The sequence below is a fragment of the Ambystoma mexicanum genome, chromosome 2q (genome assembly GCF_040938575.1).
Source record: "Ambystoma mexicanum isolate Mex_15411 chromosome 2q, UKY_AmexF1_1, whole genome shotgun sequence".
NCBI lineage: Eukaryota > Metazoa > Chordata > Amphibia > Caudata > Ambystomatidae > Ambystoma > Ambystoma mexicanum.
Genome location: NC_090924.1, coordinates 739263999 through 739283729, shown reverse-complemented (window position 1 = coordinate 739283729; position 19731 = coordinate 739263999). Strand labels below are relative to the sequence as shown.

Below are 19731 nucleotides of genomic sequence, written 5' to 3'. Positions count from 1 at the left end.
ATACTAACTGGTTGACACCTCCCACCAAAATGCCCGCTTCCAGGAATTGCTTCTGAAGATAGATTGCGATCGGTTCTAGCCCCAGCACATACAAAATGGGCGACAGTGGACACCCCTGCCTAGTGCCCCTCTGTATTTCCCAGGCCGGTGACACTACCCTTCCTGATTTTACCCTTGCAACTGGTGCAGTATATAGTATCTTAATCCATTTGATAAACTGTTCTCCGAACCCAAATTCACTCAGTACCGAGAGCAGCCACTCCCACTATATTGAATCGAACAATTTGATTGTGTCCAGCGATACAATCGCATAGTGCGTCTGCGTGTCTGCGGTGTGTGCTATGACACGTTGCAGTCTGCACAGATTCATAGCTGTGTTACGGCCTGGAATAAAGCCATTTTGGTCACTATGTATCAGGTTCCCAATTACCTTAGGGAGCCTTCTAACTATAATTGTCGTCAGAATCTTGATGTCTTAATCTAGCATTGCTAGTGTCCGGTACGAGTCGAATTAGTTAGTGGGTTTCCGCAGCTTGGGTATTGGAACTACCAGCGTTTCCCTCATACTTCTCGGCAGCACCCCTTTTCGTCAAAGGGCCTTACAATACTTCTGTCTGGGCAATGTAGGCCCCCAACTACTGTCCACTAAGGTATGCACACTGTATCTGTATTCTATCTGTCCACTCAGTCTCATGAAGAATCCATCTCCACTAGCCCTTCTGTAAGGGCTACGCAAGGGAACTTACACCCAAGACCTTCTCTCACCGCTCCCAATCAGTTATTCCTGTTATTAGTACTATTACCATATACTCGCACACTATTGACTCTTGTCTTTATCGCCTCGTACTACAAACGTAGCCCCCTTGATCAATGGGAGCAGCTTTCCTGGCATGTGCTGGCAACCAACCTGCATTCTTGCTACCACTCATTGCCAGCTGCATTCCACCACATCCTCCATGCTGTCCTCCTTGCTGTATCATGATTACAGTAGGCAAGTCATGTTGTAGTCGCTTTATTGCAGACCTATACCAATGTTGTTTTGTCATGCTACGCATTTTGTTTTATGCTTCACTGTTCCCATTATTTGCCTATTGCAATACAGCACATCCACCATGCTGTATCACGATCCCAGTATGATGGGCAAGTCTAAGTTGCTTTACAGCAGACCCATGCCCATGCCATTGATGTCATGTTATTTATTTTCTTACTATGTATCCCAGAACCTTACTGTAACCTTGCAACCTGCAACTTCTATTAACTAACTTTACCAGTGTCTGTAACTAGCATGCCTTGGCCTGTCTCTTGCGTACCTCAAGCCATTAACACTGTCTCAATAGCCCTCTGTCTCTACTGTTCCCCATCCTTGCTCGCATGCCGACCGTGCCTAACACCTACCTAGCTTGTTGGGGTTTGTCCTGCTGAATCATGCTTATTTGCACACCTGATCGAGCCCCCTGTACCATGAGATGAGGCTTTACCAGATTGTGCACCCTCACTAATGTTGTCTTCATGCCTTCTTGCACAGCCGACGTAGCCCACTGTACCATGAGGTGAGGCTTTATCGGAATGTGCACCACACAAATGTTTTTCATGCTCCGTGCACAACTAACATAGCCCCTGTACCATGAGGTAAAGCTTTACCAGATTGTGCACCCTCACTAATGTTATTTTCATGCCTTCTTGTACAAATGACGTAGTCCCCCCCGCACCATGAGGTAACGCTTTACCGAAGTATGCATTTTGGGAAACCTGAAGGCTCTTTCACAACCACTCCCCGGGGAATCTTCTGCTCAGGTGGCCAGGGAAAGGCCATTGCTTTTGGATCCCAACCCTGGTGGTGGACATGCGAGGGAGGACCACCTGGGTCGAGGATCCTTGGGGATTGGGGAGAGGATGCCGGACGGGGAGACATGGTATCCCCCCTTCCCTAACACTGACTTACCCTCCCTTCCCTCAGCCTTCATGGGCTACTTCCATTCATGCCCTATTTTCCTGTGTAAGTACCCACCAAGCACTGTGAAGAGGAAGAAGCAACTAGGAGTAATGCACACTTCTATTACAAACACCACTCTAGCACTAGGACAAAGAAGGGTATCAAGGCATCCAATACTGAAGGTCAGGCATGTCCCATTGATTGGGTTCATAATAGTCAGGCAAGACAAGCCAACTACTCACACCAGAGGCCCCTTAGTAGGGCTCAAGCATATAAAGGGAGGAAACACAAGAAAGCAGGAGTAGGAGAACGTCATGGTGGAACGAGACCAGGAGTTCTGAATACTGGCAACAATCCCAGAGGACCTGCATGACCCGGAGTGAACGAGTCACATGGGGGTTACACGACAGGGGGCCTTCGAATCAGAAGTCAGGCAGCTGGAGCTGTCAAACAGCTGAGAAGCAGAAGGGAAGTGGTCTGCATCCATTTAGGACGTCGGCGTGTGCAGAGAAGTGCCCGACTAGTATGCAGAGCCCATGCAGTCTGCTTCCCGGCTACAAAGAAGATGAGCGGGAGCAGTAGGAACCGCCGCTGTGGAGACAAGAAGAGCCGGTGAGTGTCCGAGGACACAGGAAGACCCAAGCGCTCCCAGGGGACCGCAGGCAAGTAGCGGCCCATTAACCTAAATGAATATGAACTATATTGAATACCAAACTGAATGGAAATTGCGGTTTATATGAAACAACTTTATATTGAATACTGAATTAAATGGAAAGTGCTATTTAAATACGATCACAGCATATTAAATACCGAACTGACATTTTAAGCTAAACCGACATATTGAATGTCAGACTATATGTAAGCAGTACTGTGAGCAGAACGAAAGCATATGGAAAAATTGAACAATCACTTGAGTATTCCAACAACCAATGTGAGGAAGAACTATAAGTCTGTGGCAAAGCAAACGACTGATGCAGAAGAGTGTTACAGTAGCCAAAGAGAATACAATTGTGAGAAGTCAGAATCCTCAGGCAGAAGAGCCTGTCAAGGCGCCAAACAAGGCTAAGGGAACCTATGGTTGTGCGACCTGTAATGGGTGGACCGTGTGTTCTGACAACTGTGCCTAGACCAGGGAGGTCCCCAATGTGAAGATCAGACATCACAAATCAAAGGTAAGGGGAAGCATAGGATTCCTGATTGCGTGTCCTGTGATGGGTGAACCGTGTGGTCTGCTATCTGCGCCTAGACCAGGGAGCCCTAAATGGTGACAAGCAAAAGACCTTGTGAATAAACCAAAGAACTGTGAATTGATTGCTTAAACAAGCTAGAAGGCATGTCAAGTGGACCTATTATTTTCTTATAGTGAACATTAAGCAAGTAAAAATAATATAAGTGCTACAGTAAATCTTGGGGAAGGGAACCCTGAGAACCAAAGTACCGAGAAACACTGTCTTGTGGAAGGAAACCTCAAGACCTCCCTTTTGTGTGAACTGTGCTAGATATAACTTGGGGAAGGAAACATCAAGACCTGGCGTAACATTGGTAAGACAAGCAGCTATTGGAACTGCATTGAACTTGGGATAGGGAACCAAAGAAGAACCTTAAGCTGACACCAGCTGAGACTTTACTTTTGAACATTATTTTGTTTGTTAAAGAGAACCCCACACCATGTTTATATGTATTTGTGAGGGCACGCATAGGTTTTGACACAGACAGACCTTTGATTTGGGTTTAGCGACACAGACTTCCCTTGCTTTTCTTTAGGCAGGCAATATACCTACCTTAGTTATAGGGCAGGTTAGGCCTTTACACCATACTAATATTGAAATAAAACATTCTTTGAAACTTGTTGTCTGTGTCCTCTCTCTTGATACCATGCCTGTCTCAAAGCATGCACAATCTACCTTGGTTTTATCTTTTATGCGTGGTTATGCACATTTTGGAATTTGCTATCGCACTTGTACTCTAACTAGCACCTATATGCCTTAGGGCTCTGTGCGCTGCTATAAATGTAAAAATAAATAAATGCATTCCTGCCAGGGTATTATACCAGGTGATCTGAGAACCCTTAAGAAAAGTTCTGCCAGGCGAGTACACCAGACAGTTGACATTTTATACAGATTCCTGGCAGGGGAGTTACCAGGTGGTCTACCAAGTATTAGAAATGCTACAGAAAGACTTGCAGAATATATTTGTTTTAAACAAGAACTCTGTGAGTCCAATGAAGACACAAATTAATTTGCTAGAGAGACATTTTTCAAGTTGATCCAAGAATCCCTTTACCTTGCAGAACATTTTCTTTGGAGTCCTCATTAGTTTATGGTTTTGAACACTTGGGCCAACATCCAGACAAAGACATTTCCTTGCACCTTTTGTTGTTTTGTTAAGTGTGAGGGTCAGATAAGTATGTTCTCCAGCATGGGGTCTGGCATGGATTCACATGCTCATGAATATTCCCCCTCGTCAGGCTTGGAATCCTCGGTAAAGAAAAAATCAGTTTCAGTTTCGTTTCTGAACTGTCTTTCTCCTAATAACCAATCACTGGTCTCTGGGTCATACTGCCCCCAGCCAATGACTGCCCTCTACCTAAGCCCCTCCTCTGGCAGCCATCTTCAGATTTTTACCGCACATTCAAGTGTTGAGAGTCCTCGTGCTATAGCTCTCGAGCGTTTACTGCGTTTTGCGATTTATTTCAAAGAGTTTAATCTCATTTTTTCTGTCAGTCGAGCCTCAAGCTCCACCGTTTCTACTTGTGATCAACGGGGACCCGTTTCTGATTTTTCTACGCCCCTCAAGGGCGAAGTTCTCGTCGAATTTCGCTTCTTGGAGGATTCCGGAAGATCTTTGAGGCCTACCCCGCGTGGACATGGCCCCGTGTTGGGCAGAATCCTGTGCAGTTCCCTTAGGGAGCACTACACAAGATTAGGACTACAGGTGAGAGCAATAAATCCCCTTTTGGTATTAGTCCGTACCACAAAGATTTAGTTGGTAGCTGTGGCTGAGCAGTCGGACTTCTCAAGAGGGAGATGAGCAGTATTCACGGTTTTCACAATAGGCCCACTAGTCTATGGAACAAGGAAACACTGACCAAAGCTAGTAGATATATATTTATTTTATACACTTCTAATAAAACACATGTATCACAGTCATCAAGCAAGTTAGATTAAGGCAAAGGAAAAATATACACACTCCCAAGTTAAATTGTAGACCAAGTGAACCAGAGTGAAAACTGAGCAAAACGGCACAGTGACAACTACACACAAGGGATCCTCTAACAATACCTCACAGGGAAGGGAAAGCACACGTTATATAGAAATGGGTTCTTACACACCCTAGCAACACTTCCCATAAGTTTGTGGACCAGTTTAAGCAAGACAGTGCATCAGTATAAGCAATACTTAAATGAAAACTGAGCAAAATGGGATTTCACAAGGTTTAAAAATGGGAAGGAAATGGTAGTTAAAAGAAATAGGTGCACCAAACAGTTCTAGCTGAGAATCAATCTAAAGAAGGCAGATCTAACAAATGTGACTAAAGTCAGTAGGCCTGTGCCAAAGTCAGTTGGTACAGGGCAAGGGCCCAGGAACAAAATGTTCTTGTAGCTGGAGTCAAGTCTTTGGTTAACGAAGTGGAAAAGGTGGATGCAGAAGTTGAAAAGACAATGTTAAGAGAGGGGGCGGCCAACCCAACAGGTAGGTAAAGGATTTAAAACCCCTTTAGTGCTACCGCGAAGAAAGGGCGGCCTGGCGAAACAATGTACCTTAAAATGAAGAAGTGGCCCCTGCGGTGGTGGTTGTTCCTGGTAGTTCCTGCAGTTCGGGTGATCCAGCAGAGGAAGAGAGGCTCTCGTCGTGGAGGAAGGTTCGAGTTACTGCACTACCCAGGGATGAAACCAGCCGCGGTGCTGCCCGACGAATAAAAGGTACGCTCCTTTAAATCGCGGTCCGGGTGGACTGGTGCCTGGCTATCCAGCCTCCGAGTACATGGTACGGGAGATTCGACCAAGACAGGTCCGGGAAGGCGATTGGCAAACTGGTTGGCCCCACCAGTTCAAGGGAAGAAGGCTCTTGCAGGTGAAGATCTTCTCTCGTCGTGTGGAGAAAAGTGGTGAGACGCTGCAGCAGGGCTTCACCGGTGGTTCAGTCGTTGCAGATGTCTCTCTTCTTCGGCTTCTTAGTTCCAGTGGCGACGTCTTGCTCTTCCAGCCCTCAGGACCCTGCTTTTATGCAAAAAGATCCCCATTCATACAGCCTAGTTGTCACTCACACAGTGGAGTGGTCATCTTGGCGGGAGACCCTCCAGCCTATCAAGAAAAGAGTGCGACATGGGTTGCTGAGGCAACCCTGTCCAGGGGTCCTACTCCCCCTCCCACACAATGCACCCACCCCAGACTCAGTGGCGCTGAAAGGAGGGCTTCTCGGCAGAAGCACACCAAAAGGACGAACAAAGGATCCCCGACCTGGGTTAGGAGTTTAGAGGAAGACACGAGAAAGAAGTTATATTAAAGTTCTGGCAATAAAAACCTACCGGAGTAAAGTTAATATTAAAATACACCGGCGGTATGTAAGAGGCTATCAGAAAAAGTGGTAGCCTCGAACAATGGGAAAATCCCATAGGGAAATATTTGCAGTCGAATATTTATGGTAGTAACCACTGCCACCAGCCAGAAACTTTTGAGAGAGGGACTGTACGGTACCCTCTCGAAAATGAACATAGGGGAAAAACTATGAACCCCTTTCAGTACCTCCATAGTAAGATGGGTTGTACTGGTTTAGTTCATAGGATTTGACTAGTAAAGTCAATGGGGACTTTACATGCACTGGGAGACAGTAGTCAGTCCCAGGGTACGGCGTCTATGTTTGGGGTTCGCTATGACACCCCTGTGTCACTGCACTGAGGGTGCTGTGTAACACATGTGAATAAAGATGGTTCCTATGGGGTTGAGAAAGATCCCATAGGCATTAAACGCAAAAATAGCCTGGAACACACATAGCACAAATGCCTAAGAGTGGGAAAAAGAGTCTCACTCTTAGCAGGTAAAAAGAAACAAACTCTTCAAATCCAGCAAGAAGTTCGATGAGGTCCGGTCCCACAAGAGGCTTCCCGACGAGGTGGACGAAGAAAACGACGGTGGTGCTGACGAGGAGCCCGTGGAGGCCGAGGATTCCACCCCCCAACCTTCGCAGCCGGCACCTGGGCCACAGGACAACTCTGGAGCAATCTTGATGGTGATCCAGGCCTTGTGTACGGAGATCAGGACAAGATTGCCCTTACCCCCAACGGACGATCCAGTGGAGCCTAGACCGTCGAGTAGCCCTCCAAGCAAGCTGAGGAGAATCCAACCCCCCCCCCGCCCTTCCAGCCTTCATGGCTTTCACATCCTTCATCTCTTTCTCCTGATCCGAGGGATGACGCGGGAACGGAGACGGCCACGATGGGGACGGATGACTACGGTGGTAACGACGGGATGGGCTTTCCATCACCACCTCCTCGGGCCTCCCCACCTGACGAAATTGGCTCCTTCCACGCCATGATCGCCAGGGCATGCAAGCTCTTCCAGCTCTGCCCTGAGGAACAGAAGAAGGAAGCTTTCCTCTATCAACGGTGTGAGGCCAAGAGGAAGACTGTCCTCTCGGTTCCATTACTCAACATCTGGGACGAGGGGGTGTCGCTCCTGAACAACCCGTCCACGACTCCTGCCAAGAGAGACCGGTACGAGAAGAAGTACCGGGTCCCGGATTCCGTCCCCATGTGCTTTAGGGCACAGCCGACCCCAGATTCAGTCGTCTCAGCGGCAGCCAAGAAGAAAGCGGCGGGGGCGACGGCTTCAACTTCGACCTTCCTGCCGGACGGCGAGGGGAAGAAACTGGACGCCATGGGACGGCAGGTCAGCTCGTTGACGGCGACGATGCTTAAAGCGGGCAACGCCCTCACGATTGTGGCCCGCTACGACAGGGAGCTGTGCTTTAAGATCGCTCCCCTGCTGGACTTCCTCCCGGACTACAAGAGGGCCGAGGCCCTGGAGATCCTACAGGAAGGCGAGGTGGCGTCCGACCTCGCCATAACGGTGGCCACGGACATTGCTGACACCGGTTTTCGCCAGATGGGCAATGGTGTTTGCCTTCGCCGGTGTGGTTGGCTCAAGGCAACCGATTTCCGCCAAGACGTGCAGACCAGAGTTCTGAACATGCCTTTCGACGTGAACAACCTGTTTGGCAAGACAGTGAACGAGTCACTGCAGGCCATCAAGGCCGACACAGAGACTGCTCGGGCCTTGGGGGTTTTGCAACGATGGCTGCCCTTTCGGAACTCCGGAGGCAAGCAAGGTGCCTCCAAAGGATTCGGCGGCGGCTCCTCGAGGTACCGTGAGGCGGCCCGCTCCTCGTCGCAGGAGGCCTACAGAGGACGCGGCAAGTCAGATGATCTTGTCGTCGTCGCCAAGGCAGCAAGGCCGCTGCCAAGCAGGACTGAACCGGCCGTAGCTTCGGGCCCCCACCTCAGCACCCCGGTGGGAGGCCATCTGGCGAAGTTCGTCAGCGTGTGGGAGTCCATCTCCACCGACCGATGGGTGCTGGATGCCCTGGCCCGCTGGCACACTCTCGAGTTCCTAAGGAAGTGCCCCCACATTCTACCCGTGGCCAGGAAGGAAAACCACGTCCCTCAACTGCTGCTGGAAGTAAGAGTGATGCTGAAGAAAGGGGCCATCAAGTCCCAAGGAGGCTCCGGTGCTCCGGAGTGTACTCAGGATACTTCCTCGTAAGAAAGAAGACTGGCAGCTGCCGACCCATCCTGGACCTTTGTCTTTTAAACAAGTTCATCAAGCCCCAGAAGTTCCGGATGGTCACCCTCCAGCACGTGCTGGGACAACTGGAGGAAGGCGACTTCCTATTGTCGCTGCACTTGGAGGATGCCTACTTTCACATCCCCTTTCTAAAAGGACATCAAAAGTTCCTGAGATTCGTAGTCCAAGGGCGACACTTCCAGTTCAAGGCCCTTCCCTTCGTATTGAAGTCGGCGCCCAGGGTATTCACCAAGTGCTTAGCACCAGTGGCGGCGCGGCTGCACCTGCAGGGGATCCAGGGGCACCCCTATCTGGACGATTGGCTCATCCGAGCAAAGACAAGAGAACTCGCCGTCGTACACACAGCGAAGACCGTCCAACTGCTCTCAGATCTGGGATTGTCGATCAACTTTGCGAAATCCCACTTGGTGCCGTTGCAAGTTCGTCCTGTTCCAGGCTCGACACAGTGGCGCGATTGGCTTCTCAGTCGCTGGAAAGGACGAAGGCCATCCTGGGCAAGGTGCTACGGCTGTCTACCATGGACGTAGTCAGGGTGAGGTCCAGCAAGTCCCTGCTCGGCATGATGTCCTCGTGCATCCACCTTGCCGGTGCAGGTTGCGGATGCATCCACTGCAAGAGTTCCTCGGCACCCGTTGGATGCAGGCGGCGGGCAGCTTCGAAGACAGGATCTCGCTCAACGAGACCTTCCGCCAAGCGATCCGGTGGTGGGGCACCCGCGCACATCTGGCGGGGGGTATGGACTTCCAGACTCCGGCACATCAGGAGACCGTGACGACGGACGCCTCCCTGGAAGGATGGGGAGCGCACACCGGAGATCTCCACGCAAGAGGCCTTTGGCTCCCAGAGGAGAGGTCACTACACATCAATGTCCTGGAGCTCCAAGCCGTGTTCTGGGCCCTCAGGTAGTTCCTCCCGTCCCTCAAGGGCAAGGTGGTAAGGATCTTCACTGACAACACCACCACTATGTTCTACATCCGGAAGCATGGAGGCACCAGATCCCCAGCCCTATCCAAGGAAGCCCAGGATCTGTGGTACTGGCCCATCACCCAAGGGATGTTTCTGGTACCCTTCCATCTGGTAGGAATAAAGAACACCATCGCCGACTCGCTCAGCAGGGAGCTGCAATCGTGCCACGAGTGGGAACTGCGTCACGATCAAGTGGATCTACTTTTCCAACGATGGGGCAATCCCCAGATCGACCTATTCACGACGGCGAAGAACACCAAGTGCCAGAAGTTCGCCAGCAGGTTTCGCCAGCCGGGGAGCATGGGCGATGCCTTCTCATTCCCCTGGGACAGCCTGTTCCTGTATGCGTTCCCACCATTACCATTGCTGCTGCGACTCATCAACCAACTCAGACGGTCCCGGCACAGGATGATCCTCTTCGCACTGGCGTGGCCGAGGCAGATCTGGTTCCCGGACCTTCTGGCCATGTATCGTCCCCCCCAGTCAAACTGCCGACGGACGCGGACCTCCTCGCCAGAGGAGGCGGCGCCATCCTCCACCACAACCCAGGGTCGCTGAACTTGCAGGCCTGGCTCCTGCAGCACTAGAGTTTGGAGGGTACGATATCCAAGCAGACTGCAAGGAGGTGCTTGCAAAGGCCAGGGCGTCCTCAGCTCTCAAGTGCTATGGACACAAATGGAAGAGGTTCTCTGTCTGATGCCGTGCACAGACGATTAACCCTCTGCGGATTACGGCCCCTCAAGTGCTGCCATACCTACTGTCGCTGGCCAAGGGGGGGCTAGCTCATGCCTCCATCAAGATACATCTAGCAGCGATTTTCCGCTACACCAGAACTCCAGGGCGGTCATCTCTGTGGTCTCATCACCTGATGAAGGAGTTTATGAAGGGACTGTTGCGATCGTTCCCACCGGTGAAGGCCCCAGCCCCGGCGTGGAGGCTCAATGTGGTGCTGAGCAGGCTCATGGGGCCGCCATTCGAGCCTCTGCATTCGGCACCGCTGAAGTTCCTATCGTGGAAGACAGCGTTTCTTGTGGCCATCACCTCCGCACAACGTGTGGGAGAGATCCAGGCCCTCTCCTGCAAACCACCCTACCTGACATTTCACGAGACGACGGTGGTGCTGAGGACGCACCCCTCCTTCATGCCCAAGGTGCCGTCGGACTTCCATCTCAACGAGCCCTTGGTGTTACCTGTTTTCTTCCCGTCGGCTTCGTCGCTGGCTGAGAGGACTTTACACTCGCTTGATGTGGCTAGAGCGCTGAAGTTCTACGTGGACCGCACGAAAAGTTTTCGGAAGAAAAGACAGCTGTTTGTGAACTTTGGACCTGTGAACCAAGGGAAGGCCCTCTCGAAGGCTTCCATTTCCAGATGGCTCTCCGGCTGCATCATGCACTGTCACCGGTTGGCAAACCGACCGTTGCCTGGCTGTCCGAGAGCCAATACAACCAGAGTGATCGCTGCTACCACGGCGTTCCTGTCTGGTGTGCCCTGGCTGGATATATGCAGGGCTGCTACGTGGAGGTCGACGCACACCTTCACGAGATTCTACTGTGTCGACCGGGATTCCAGGGAGGAGTCCAGAGTCGGCCAGGCAGTGCTGCGCAACCTATTCGCCTGAAGGTGGGCCTGGTGAGCGGGTAAGAGATGCTTAATGTTGAGTTGATGTAATTGCTTAATGTTGAACCTTGTCACCTCCTGTGGTTGTGCATGTGTGTACTGCTATGTATTTGTGTATTCATGAGCATGTGAATCCATGCTAGACCCCATGCTGGAGAAGGAACAAGTTACTTACCTGTAACTGTTGTTCTCCAGCATGGGTCTGGCAAGGATTCACATGCGAACCCTTCCTCCTACCCCTCTGCGGCTCTTCTGTTGGCCCTACTGCCACTTTACGTGCTACCAAATCTAAAGATGGCTGCCAGAGGAGGGGAGATAGGAGAAAGACAGTTCAGAAACAAAACTGATTTTTTTCTTTACCGAGGATTCCAAGCCTGACAACGGGGAATATTCATGAGCATGTGAATCCATGCCAGACCCATGCTGGAGAACAACAGTTACAGGTAAGTAACATGTTCCTTTTGGACACAAGGAAGGCTTTTCTTTAAAAACTGACATCCAGACACAGACATAGTTTTTAGTTTGTAGGAAGGCAAGTCTCTCTGTAGAATAGGGCTAGAGAGGTATTATCCCAACCCCTTTTTGGTTAATAAAAATTTCTAATTTTGTGGAAAAGATAACGTTGTGTCCTGCTCTCATTTCTGACCCCTCACATTCACTAATATGTAGATTGCTTAGCCAGTTCCCCACACTATTGGGTACTTTAGGGGTGAGGTCGGCTACATAAAATTCTAGAGAATCCATCAGAGAGCTGGGACCACGATCCATACAGGTGGTACAGAAAGTGTACAAGAGGCCAAGTGTACTGGGAGCTATAGCTCAGTGCATGATATAAGCTAGACTGCAAGCAAAGTATGCTGTACAGGGCCTGCAGGGGGATATAATCCAGATCGGACAGATGTCTGGGACTGCCAAAAGAAGAAATAGTGATGGCCATCTGAGGGTAGGAGCGAGTGATCAGGGGAGAGAGTGAGTCAGAGCCTGTTGTGGCAACCCTTGCTTGGTGCGTTAGAATAACTTCAGTCTGACGCGCATGTGGGGGGAAATTCTTGCTTGTAGTATTCTGGAGTATCCCCTAAAGCAAGAGGGTGTAATACTTTCTTGCCAGTAGACATGTGTTACAATAGCCATCAGGAACCTAGGAATGGGACCCACAGTGGCAGAGTGCGGATATCGGAACCAAGAAGGAACCACTGAGTAACGCTAGATGCTCTATTCCAGGATCTGTATTGAGGTTAGAACATTTTGACTTGGACATTGGGTCTATCCCAGTGATGAGCAGAATCAATGAGAAAAGGATACCAGAGATTATCAAATTAATCAATGCACATTTATTGTGGGAGATGCAAGACTTGGGGTGAAGACACACCCCTAAATGCTCACGCCAGAGAGAATACAGCCCACTAGGGAAGAAAGGCCCAAGTCACTCTTGTAAGGATAACAAGTTTAATCTCACGCAGATGAGAGCACCAGCAAATAACTCTGCTGCTAAGAATGTTCTGCCAAAAAGAGGTACAAGCAGAAACTTTTAAAAGTATACAGCATCATAGTGACACAACAACATACAGTAAAAACAGCATGGCTGATTGGGCCTATGCAGGTGCTGCCTTTATCCATATGGGATGGCAGTTTATTGGTCCCAGCCCAGTCTGCCCATCTCCAATCATGTGGGTGCTGCAAGGCTCATCTTCGTCTCACGTTGAAGATCAGAAAACAAATGAATTATACTCCTACTATACAGCGTGTTTATCACTCATACTGTGCATTTGGCAGGCCTGAAGTCGGATACACGGGAGATTCTGGGGCACTCTAACCTTCCCCCACACATTTCACTTACTGCATCTGCGCCATCCGGCCCCAAGGTCTCCGCCCTCGTTATAATGTATCCCTCCCAGCACCTTGAAATATAAATCACGCGATTGTCACTTCAACAATACGCCCTGTCCATCCTCTTTGAACATTTCAGGACTTGTTACTTTGGGGTTGGTGGTCAAAGGGCACCTGGTGTCATGAAATTCGGGGATCTTGGGGTTTAGTCAGTTATATGGGGTATAACTCGTGGTCACTCAGGAATGGGCCGGGTCATGCTTTGGCCAACGTGAGATAACATGCACACCAGGAGCCGGACTCTGATCGTGGCCTTGTAGGGCACATTCTTCTTGGTTGAAAGACGCATCTTTGCAAAACTTTCAAGAACCATGAATAAACAATGTGGCGGGTGGGGGTGTGAACTGTCCTCATGGGAACTCAGGCATGACTGGAGATCTTTGTTGCCTCCTGAATGTGGACCTAGTGCATGTACCACGTGCAAGCCTTCTCTTCTACCTATGATTATTAATATCTACACAAAATAGTGATGTGGGGCACACCATATGGTTATACTATAACTTGGTAATAGCATGGGGTCCTGCTAGACCGGAAGGCATCCCTCTCACTGTCCCCCTTCCCCCTGGCTCATCACAGTGCCTCAAATGCATCTCACTTTAGAAAGCGCCTGAGGGGGTGGGGCGGCCCGCTTCCCAACAGGGGTCAACGTAGGAAAGTGCAACATGGAAACAGGATGACTTCTCTGTGGCTTCCAATTATCCAGAATGTCCCTGGGTGTAAATTAAATTCCTCCTGATGCATCACAAAGAATTTCAATCCGGGGTACTTGCACAGAAGTATCTGAGTCGCTCAAGTTGTGAGAGTTGAATTTTGCCCACATTTTTTCATGATTCTTGATTTATTTTTTATTTTTTGGATGGATCTTCTTTTCAACCAAGTTTCTCTGGTCTTCAGGTGATCCTTTGTACTGGGCCACAGGGCATGAGTGTGCTTGCACGTTAGACCTTGGCAGCAGCAATAGGAAGCCTTAGTGTTGCCAGGTGAAGCCCCAGATTTTCCACCAGGGGCTCAACCACTTAGACCGGTATGCTAATGGGGATCAATATTGCACCTCTTCTCCCTGTCAGGACATCTCGCTCTGTTTCTCAACTCATGTCCTTCCACTGCCTCCTGGACGATGATCAACGATTCAGCTCCTAAAGTTATCTCCTCTTCCTCTGCCATCTGATCTCTTTGGTCGGTCTTCATCTGTTCTCAATTCTCTAACTTATGCTTGTTCCTCCTGCCCTCTTCAAGTCAATTCTCTCAGGCTTGCATTGTCCCTGTTTCTCCTCTGTCTAGCCCTTCCTGGGCAGTGTCTCCATTTTCCTTTATCTGAGACTTTTTTCCAACCTCATCCACTCCGCTGTCTCCTTCCCACCTTTAGGTTCTCCTCTACCTCTGGATCTTTCTCCTGCATATCCCTTCTTGGTTGTCACCACCTCTTTATCCTGCCCACCTTCTTACTTTCCTCTTCCCACTGGATAGTATTAATTTCCAACTTGCCACCTCCTCCTCCTTCCTCATTAGTCCCTCACTTCTCCACTTCTTTCCTCTTGTCTAAAATCCTCTTTCCAATCGCCCCGTCTCCTCACAAGCTTCACCTCCTCCTCTCTCAGCCTGCTTCTCTCCTCTTCAACTCAACATTCTCCTCTGCTTCTGCCTCCAACATGCCCCTGCACCCCACCTCCACTGTCTCTAAACACACACACCCTTCGGACAATCCTTAGGACTTATCTAGGTGCCTGGTCCTGCCTCCGGGGGTCTCTTGCTTAACCTGGCTCAGGTGTGCGAGTGTTAGTATTTGAGAAGGTGATTGTTTGCCCTCTTCTGGACTTCTACCTTCCTGTTGCTTCATTGGCCCCACCTCCTGACTATGTGAGACCCTAGAGCTAACCATTATATTGCTTTGCCACCAACATAGATTTGCTGTTTGTGCATGCGCAAGGAGGAGACTGTGCAGCGGAGCTATGCACTTAGTAGTTTCACTTCTCCTTTCTGACCTCCAGACTGAAAAGTATAAGGATTTCTGAATGTGGTTACTCACACACACATAAGGTTGACTTTCCCTCACTGCTTTTGGGCTTTTCTGACCCTACACCACCAGGGTGTTGTGGAGGGTTTACCGTTTTGGGATTCAGTGCCCCAATGGAGGGTTGTGCTTTCATAAAATACCACCATATCAGCAGGGTCCCTTGGAGGGACAGGACCATGAGTTTGTTTCTTGTGCCAAGGCCCAATCTTTAGACTCTGGTGTCTTGGGGAGGTAACCGGGGGTCCTGGACACAATGCCCTGGCTCCAGCATCACTTAATGTGTGGCGGCATGGCTACACCACCCTTCACCTCATTAGTCAAGACCAAGGGACTTACTCATGGGTCCTATCTGGGCCTAGATCATTGGGATTTTGATATTGGAGAATTTGGAATGTGACATTATGGGCCTAATTCACAGAAGCCTTTAATAATGGCAAAGCCCCATTGAAATATGCTCTGTGAATTAGGCCCTATGTCTTCATTAAAGCAAACCCCTTTTCTCATATTTTGTTAACCACCATTCTGAGCATTGCCTTGCACCAAACCTGGTGGGCATTAATTGAGCAGCTCCTTGTCTACAGTACATATGTTGAACTTTGTTCTGCAGTGCTTTGTTGACCCCACACCAGCACATATTAAACAAAGGTTTAATGTTCTGAAAATATGGTTTGTACTGTGAATATTAACAGTCCAGTCAAATGTATCTGACTAAAATGGTAAATTGGATTCTGAAGGCGCATGTCTGCGTCATGCATGAAGACTGATAATTGTCATTTGGCACACTGACCGTGTTAGTTTAGCACTCTATAATAAGTACTTGGTATGATAGTTTATTTGTACTAAAAATGAATCTTAAGTTTAGATACTAGACCTGGATTTATGTGCCAAAATTATCTTTATTTAGCTGTTTATATTGATACTTTAGAAATATAGCTTTTTTACAAAAGTACATATATCACATTTTCAGATACTGGAAGACTTGGATGAGCAGATTTATATGGTCACCTTACAAGAAGAAGCACTGAAGAGGAGAGTTAATGGTATGTATGCAGTCAATGCTTCTGTAAAGTATGAATGTGCGTGTGTGCTGAGGAAGTGCTTACACTTGTTAAAGGTACATATTTCTTGTGTTAAGGTTTGCTTTTTTAATGTAGTTTACATGCATCTATAAAATTCCTCATGTGCGCTCTGTCTGCTTTTCCTTAATAGTCCATATTTGGAAAGATAAGTCTACATCCTGAACACATGGAAACCGCTTTGTCCTTTATGACAAATCAAGGGAATGTGTCCCTTCTTCTCAAGGGGGAGCCCCCATGTGAGGCTACAGAGGGGAGGCCACTCTGCAACACCCTCCCTAGAGGTGAAGGCCAGTAGGACCTCACTGGGAGAGACTCACCTTTGAGGACAAAGACTCCCGTTCCTGTGAGGAACTTCCTAAATCATACCCCATGGTGGCATACATGACCATATCGGATGCACAGAACGGTATACAATCCAGGGACTTACTTGGTTGAAGGGAAAACTAAAATATACTGTTACCAACAAGGAAGAGGATCTATTCATTTGAACAGGAATCTCCATTTAACTGGGACAAGGTTACCGGAAGAAGGGATTCATTACGGATAGCGGGAACTTGTCTCAGAAGAATTGACAAGACAGTAACTTTGAAGTCTAGGAAGTGGAACTAGAATAACGAGAAATAGTTAATCCTGATAAATGCTGGAACAGATATCATTAAGACTGAGCTACAAATACCCTGGGAAGAGGTGAAGAGTACTATATATGTTAAAGTGGAAGAGACTGTAAACCAGGATAAGTAGAATCCCATGAAAGGAAGAGAGACCCACAAGAGTAAAGATAAGCCAAACAAACCACCCCAGGAAAGTGTGAACCTTAATTTTCAAGAGAGCATACTACAGCTAAAGAAATATATGCTACCAAACTTCGGAGTGGAGGAAAAGATATGAAAGCGAGACAAAAGTGATTCCTGGAAAACAATTCCTGAAGAGGCTGGAAGCCACACAAAGCTTGTAAGAGAGCTACAAGAACTTAAAAAGAGGGTGACAAGACACTATATGAAATTAACCTACTAATAAGAAGCTTGAAGCCAAGAAGAACATCTTGAAAGAAAAGCCATTCTGGAGAAGAAAGCCCTTCTCCTGATCTTATTTTTGTTAGAACAGTGGTAGGGTCAGCTAGGATTTTATTTGGACTGGAGACCTTTTAATGTTTTGTGACTTCTGATGATAGACAAGCACCTTAGTTATTTATATAGGCTGGGAACATCCACATAGCAATAGGGAATGTTAGGCCTTGTCGTATCATGTAATCAATTTTCCAAATAGAAATGTAAAGCGTCCATGGTGCTCCAAGTGCCTGCATCCACTATGATATACAACTGGGTCTACATTCATGGACGCACACTGTGGAGTAACAAAAGACTGGTAGGATGAACATTTGGCTGGTGTGTTATGTGAAGAAGTAACGTTTCGTGAGCTGGTTGAAGGGGGTCAGAAAACCCTGCACCATAAGGTAGCTCTGTGCTGTGACCCATGCATGCAATAGACAGGAGTGCCAGCAAAGTCTTTTCACGCTTCCCATGACATATGCCTGTTGTAGGGGAGTCCCTCCTTCACATCGCCAGTATTCGTGAAAGTTTTTCCACTCCTGATTTTGGGGAGTACGAGAAAATGTACACCCAGAAAAGGAGCGTGTACACTAGATACTAGAATCCAAAAGGAGCGAAAGAAAACACATCCTGACCCTCCCTTCACACACAACAGTTCCTCTCTTATACTTAGCCCAAATATTACAACGAAAGCCCTCACCATTCAGCAGCATGGCGTTTGGATGCCAAACACTTATTTTCCCTTAAAGGCACTCTGGAAACAACAATTCCCACGGGAAAGTGAAGTAAGCATGCTGCAGCAATTCAAAATCCACCTGAACCTTTTTACATGCAAAAAAGGTAGGAATTCTGGGAGAGAGGGAAGCCAGCTCCTTCAAAAATTAAGTCTCCCATCAAATGGAACATTTTAAAGATAGTTACCAGCCGATTTAAAGTCATCCCCTTAGTTCTGATTGCATGACATCACTCCAAATCAGATCATTGCAGGGAACTAGCTGACTGCCTCCGCTAATCAGGGAACAGGCAGGTCCCAGGTAGTATCAAAGAGGCTTTGCTTCTCATTAAGCAGAATTGTACACATGTCTGCAGAGCAATTAAGGAAAATAGCCTGGTGAAGGTCCTGGAGAGCTGGGAGCAAAGGAGCTAGAGAGACTGCAAAGAACAGGGCACCATGTTTTTGAGAAGGGGACTCTTCCTCAGGGCTCTCTCACAAGGGAAAGAGCCAGACCCTGGGAGGGAGCCAGACCTTGGACCCTCCCTGGGTTGGAGCTGCAGCGTGGACCCTGGCTGGGTGCCAGACCCTGGGCTGGGGCTGGAGCCGAACCCTGGACCCTGAAAGGGACCTTCTCCTGGACCCTAGGAGAGAGCCATCCGTTGGAAGTTAGCAAGGCCCGAGAAATAATCAAACCCTGTTGGAGAGACAGAGGGGTTTAGCCACAGACAGAAAAAGATACCTAAAAGCCTGATGTGGGCTACAGCCCAGCTTCCGTCCAGGGACTATTTATGGGATAGAAGTGGTGGCAGACTGTGTTATGGTCTTGTTCTGTGGAACTATTCCCTTCACCAGACATTATGATCATCTGGTTCAGTCAAGGACACATTTGACACTTTCTCACATCTGTGACTTATTACGATTCTAAGCTCTTTTTAAAAAAAATTAGGATTGTCACAAATCTGTGCAATATCAAACTCCAGTTTCATATCAATCATCAAAGAAGGGAGGCAATTATTGCATAAACTTAAATGCATTCAATTACACCATGGTTTGTAATGTCCATTTAACCTTATGTAGGTAAGAGAATCAAATGAAATGACCCATCCGTCTACCTAGCTTTTACTCTTATTGACCTGTAGCGTAGCATATTACACAGTCACTACTAAATTGACTACTGATTAAATTGACTACTGGTATTGAAAGGCTCACATCACTTCTTTATTTATATTTAAATAAAACATGTATTTCTGTATCTACTGTGCAATATCAATCAATCAAGTTTATCAGATTGAAAACATCCCTTAAACACAGAAGCATCACATACACATAATAAATCAATGATAGTGTTTACATCACACTTTAAAACACAGCATTAGCATTGTCAATACATTTCGCAAAAAAAGAAAAAGAATAAAAATACAGCCAATTAAAACCAGGTTTCTTAAAGCGCACGAGCAAGTTCACACATAAGTTCCGCTTTGCCGCTTGGTTCATCTGCGTTTTGCTCCTTGCTGATCCTTTGCTGGACTTTTGCAACTTGGATTGTCCCTGCTGGAGCCTGTTTCAACAACTTGCAGGTGATTTGAGCCACACGTCACGTCAGTGGCCCTGCCTGCCTTGTGACATTGACATTGATTGCTTTGTTTCTTTGTTACTTTTAGTGAATTAC

At 48.1% G+C, this 19731-nt stretch overlaps 1 protein-coding gene across 4 annotated transcripts in view; it reads left to right on the top strand.

Annotated features, from left to right (window-relative positions):
* Positions 1–19731, top strand: part of LMBR1 (limb development membrane protein 1) — a 1168513-nt gene that overhangs the window by 899321 nt on the left and 249461 nt on the right. For all 4 annotated transcript variants that reach the window (XR_011303315.1, XM_069647966.1, XM_069647967.1 and 1 more), the window contains exon 9: positions 16187–16259. Coding sequence is in view for 3 of the 4 variants with exons in the window: in XM_069647966.1 (XP_069504067.1) it covers positions 16187–16259 (73 nt within the window). In the remaining variant the exon portion in view is untranslated. The remainder of the gene's footprint in view (positions 1–16186; positions 16260–19731) is intronic.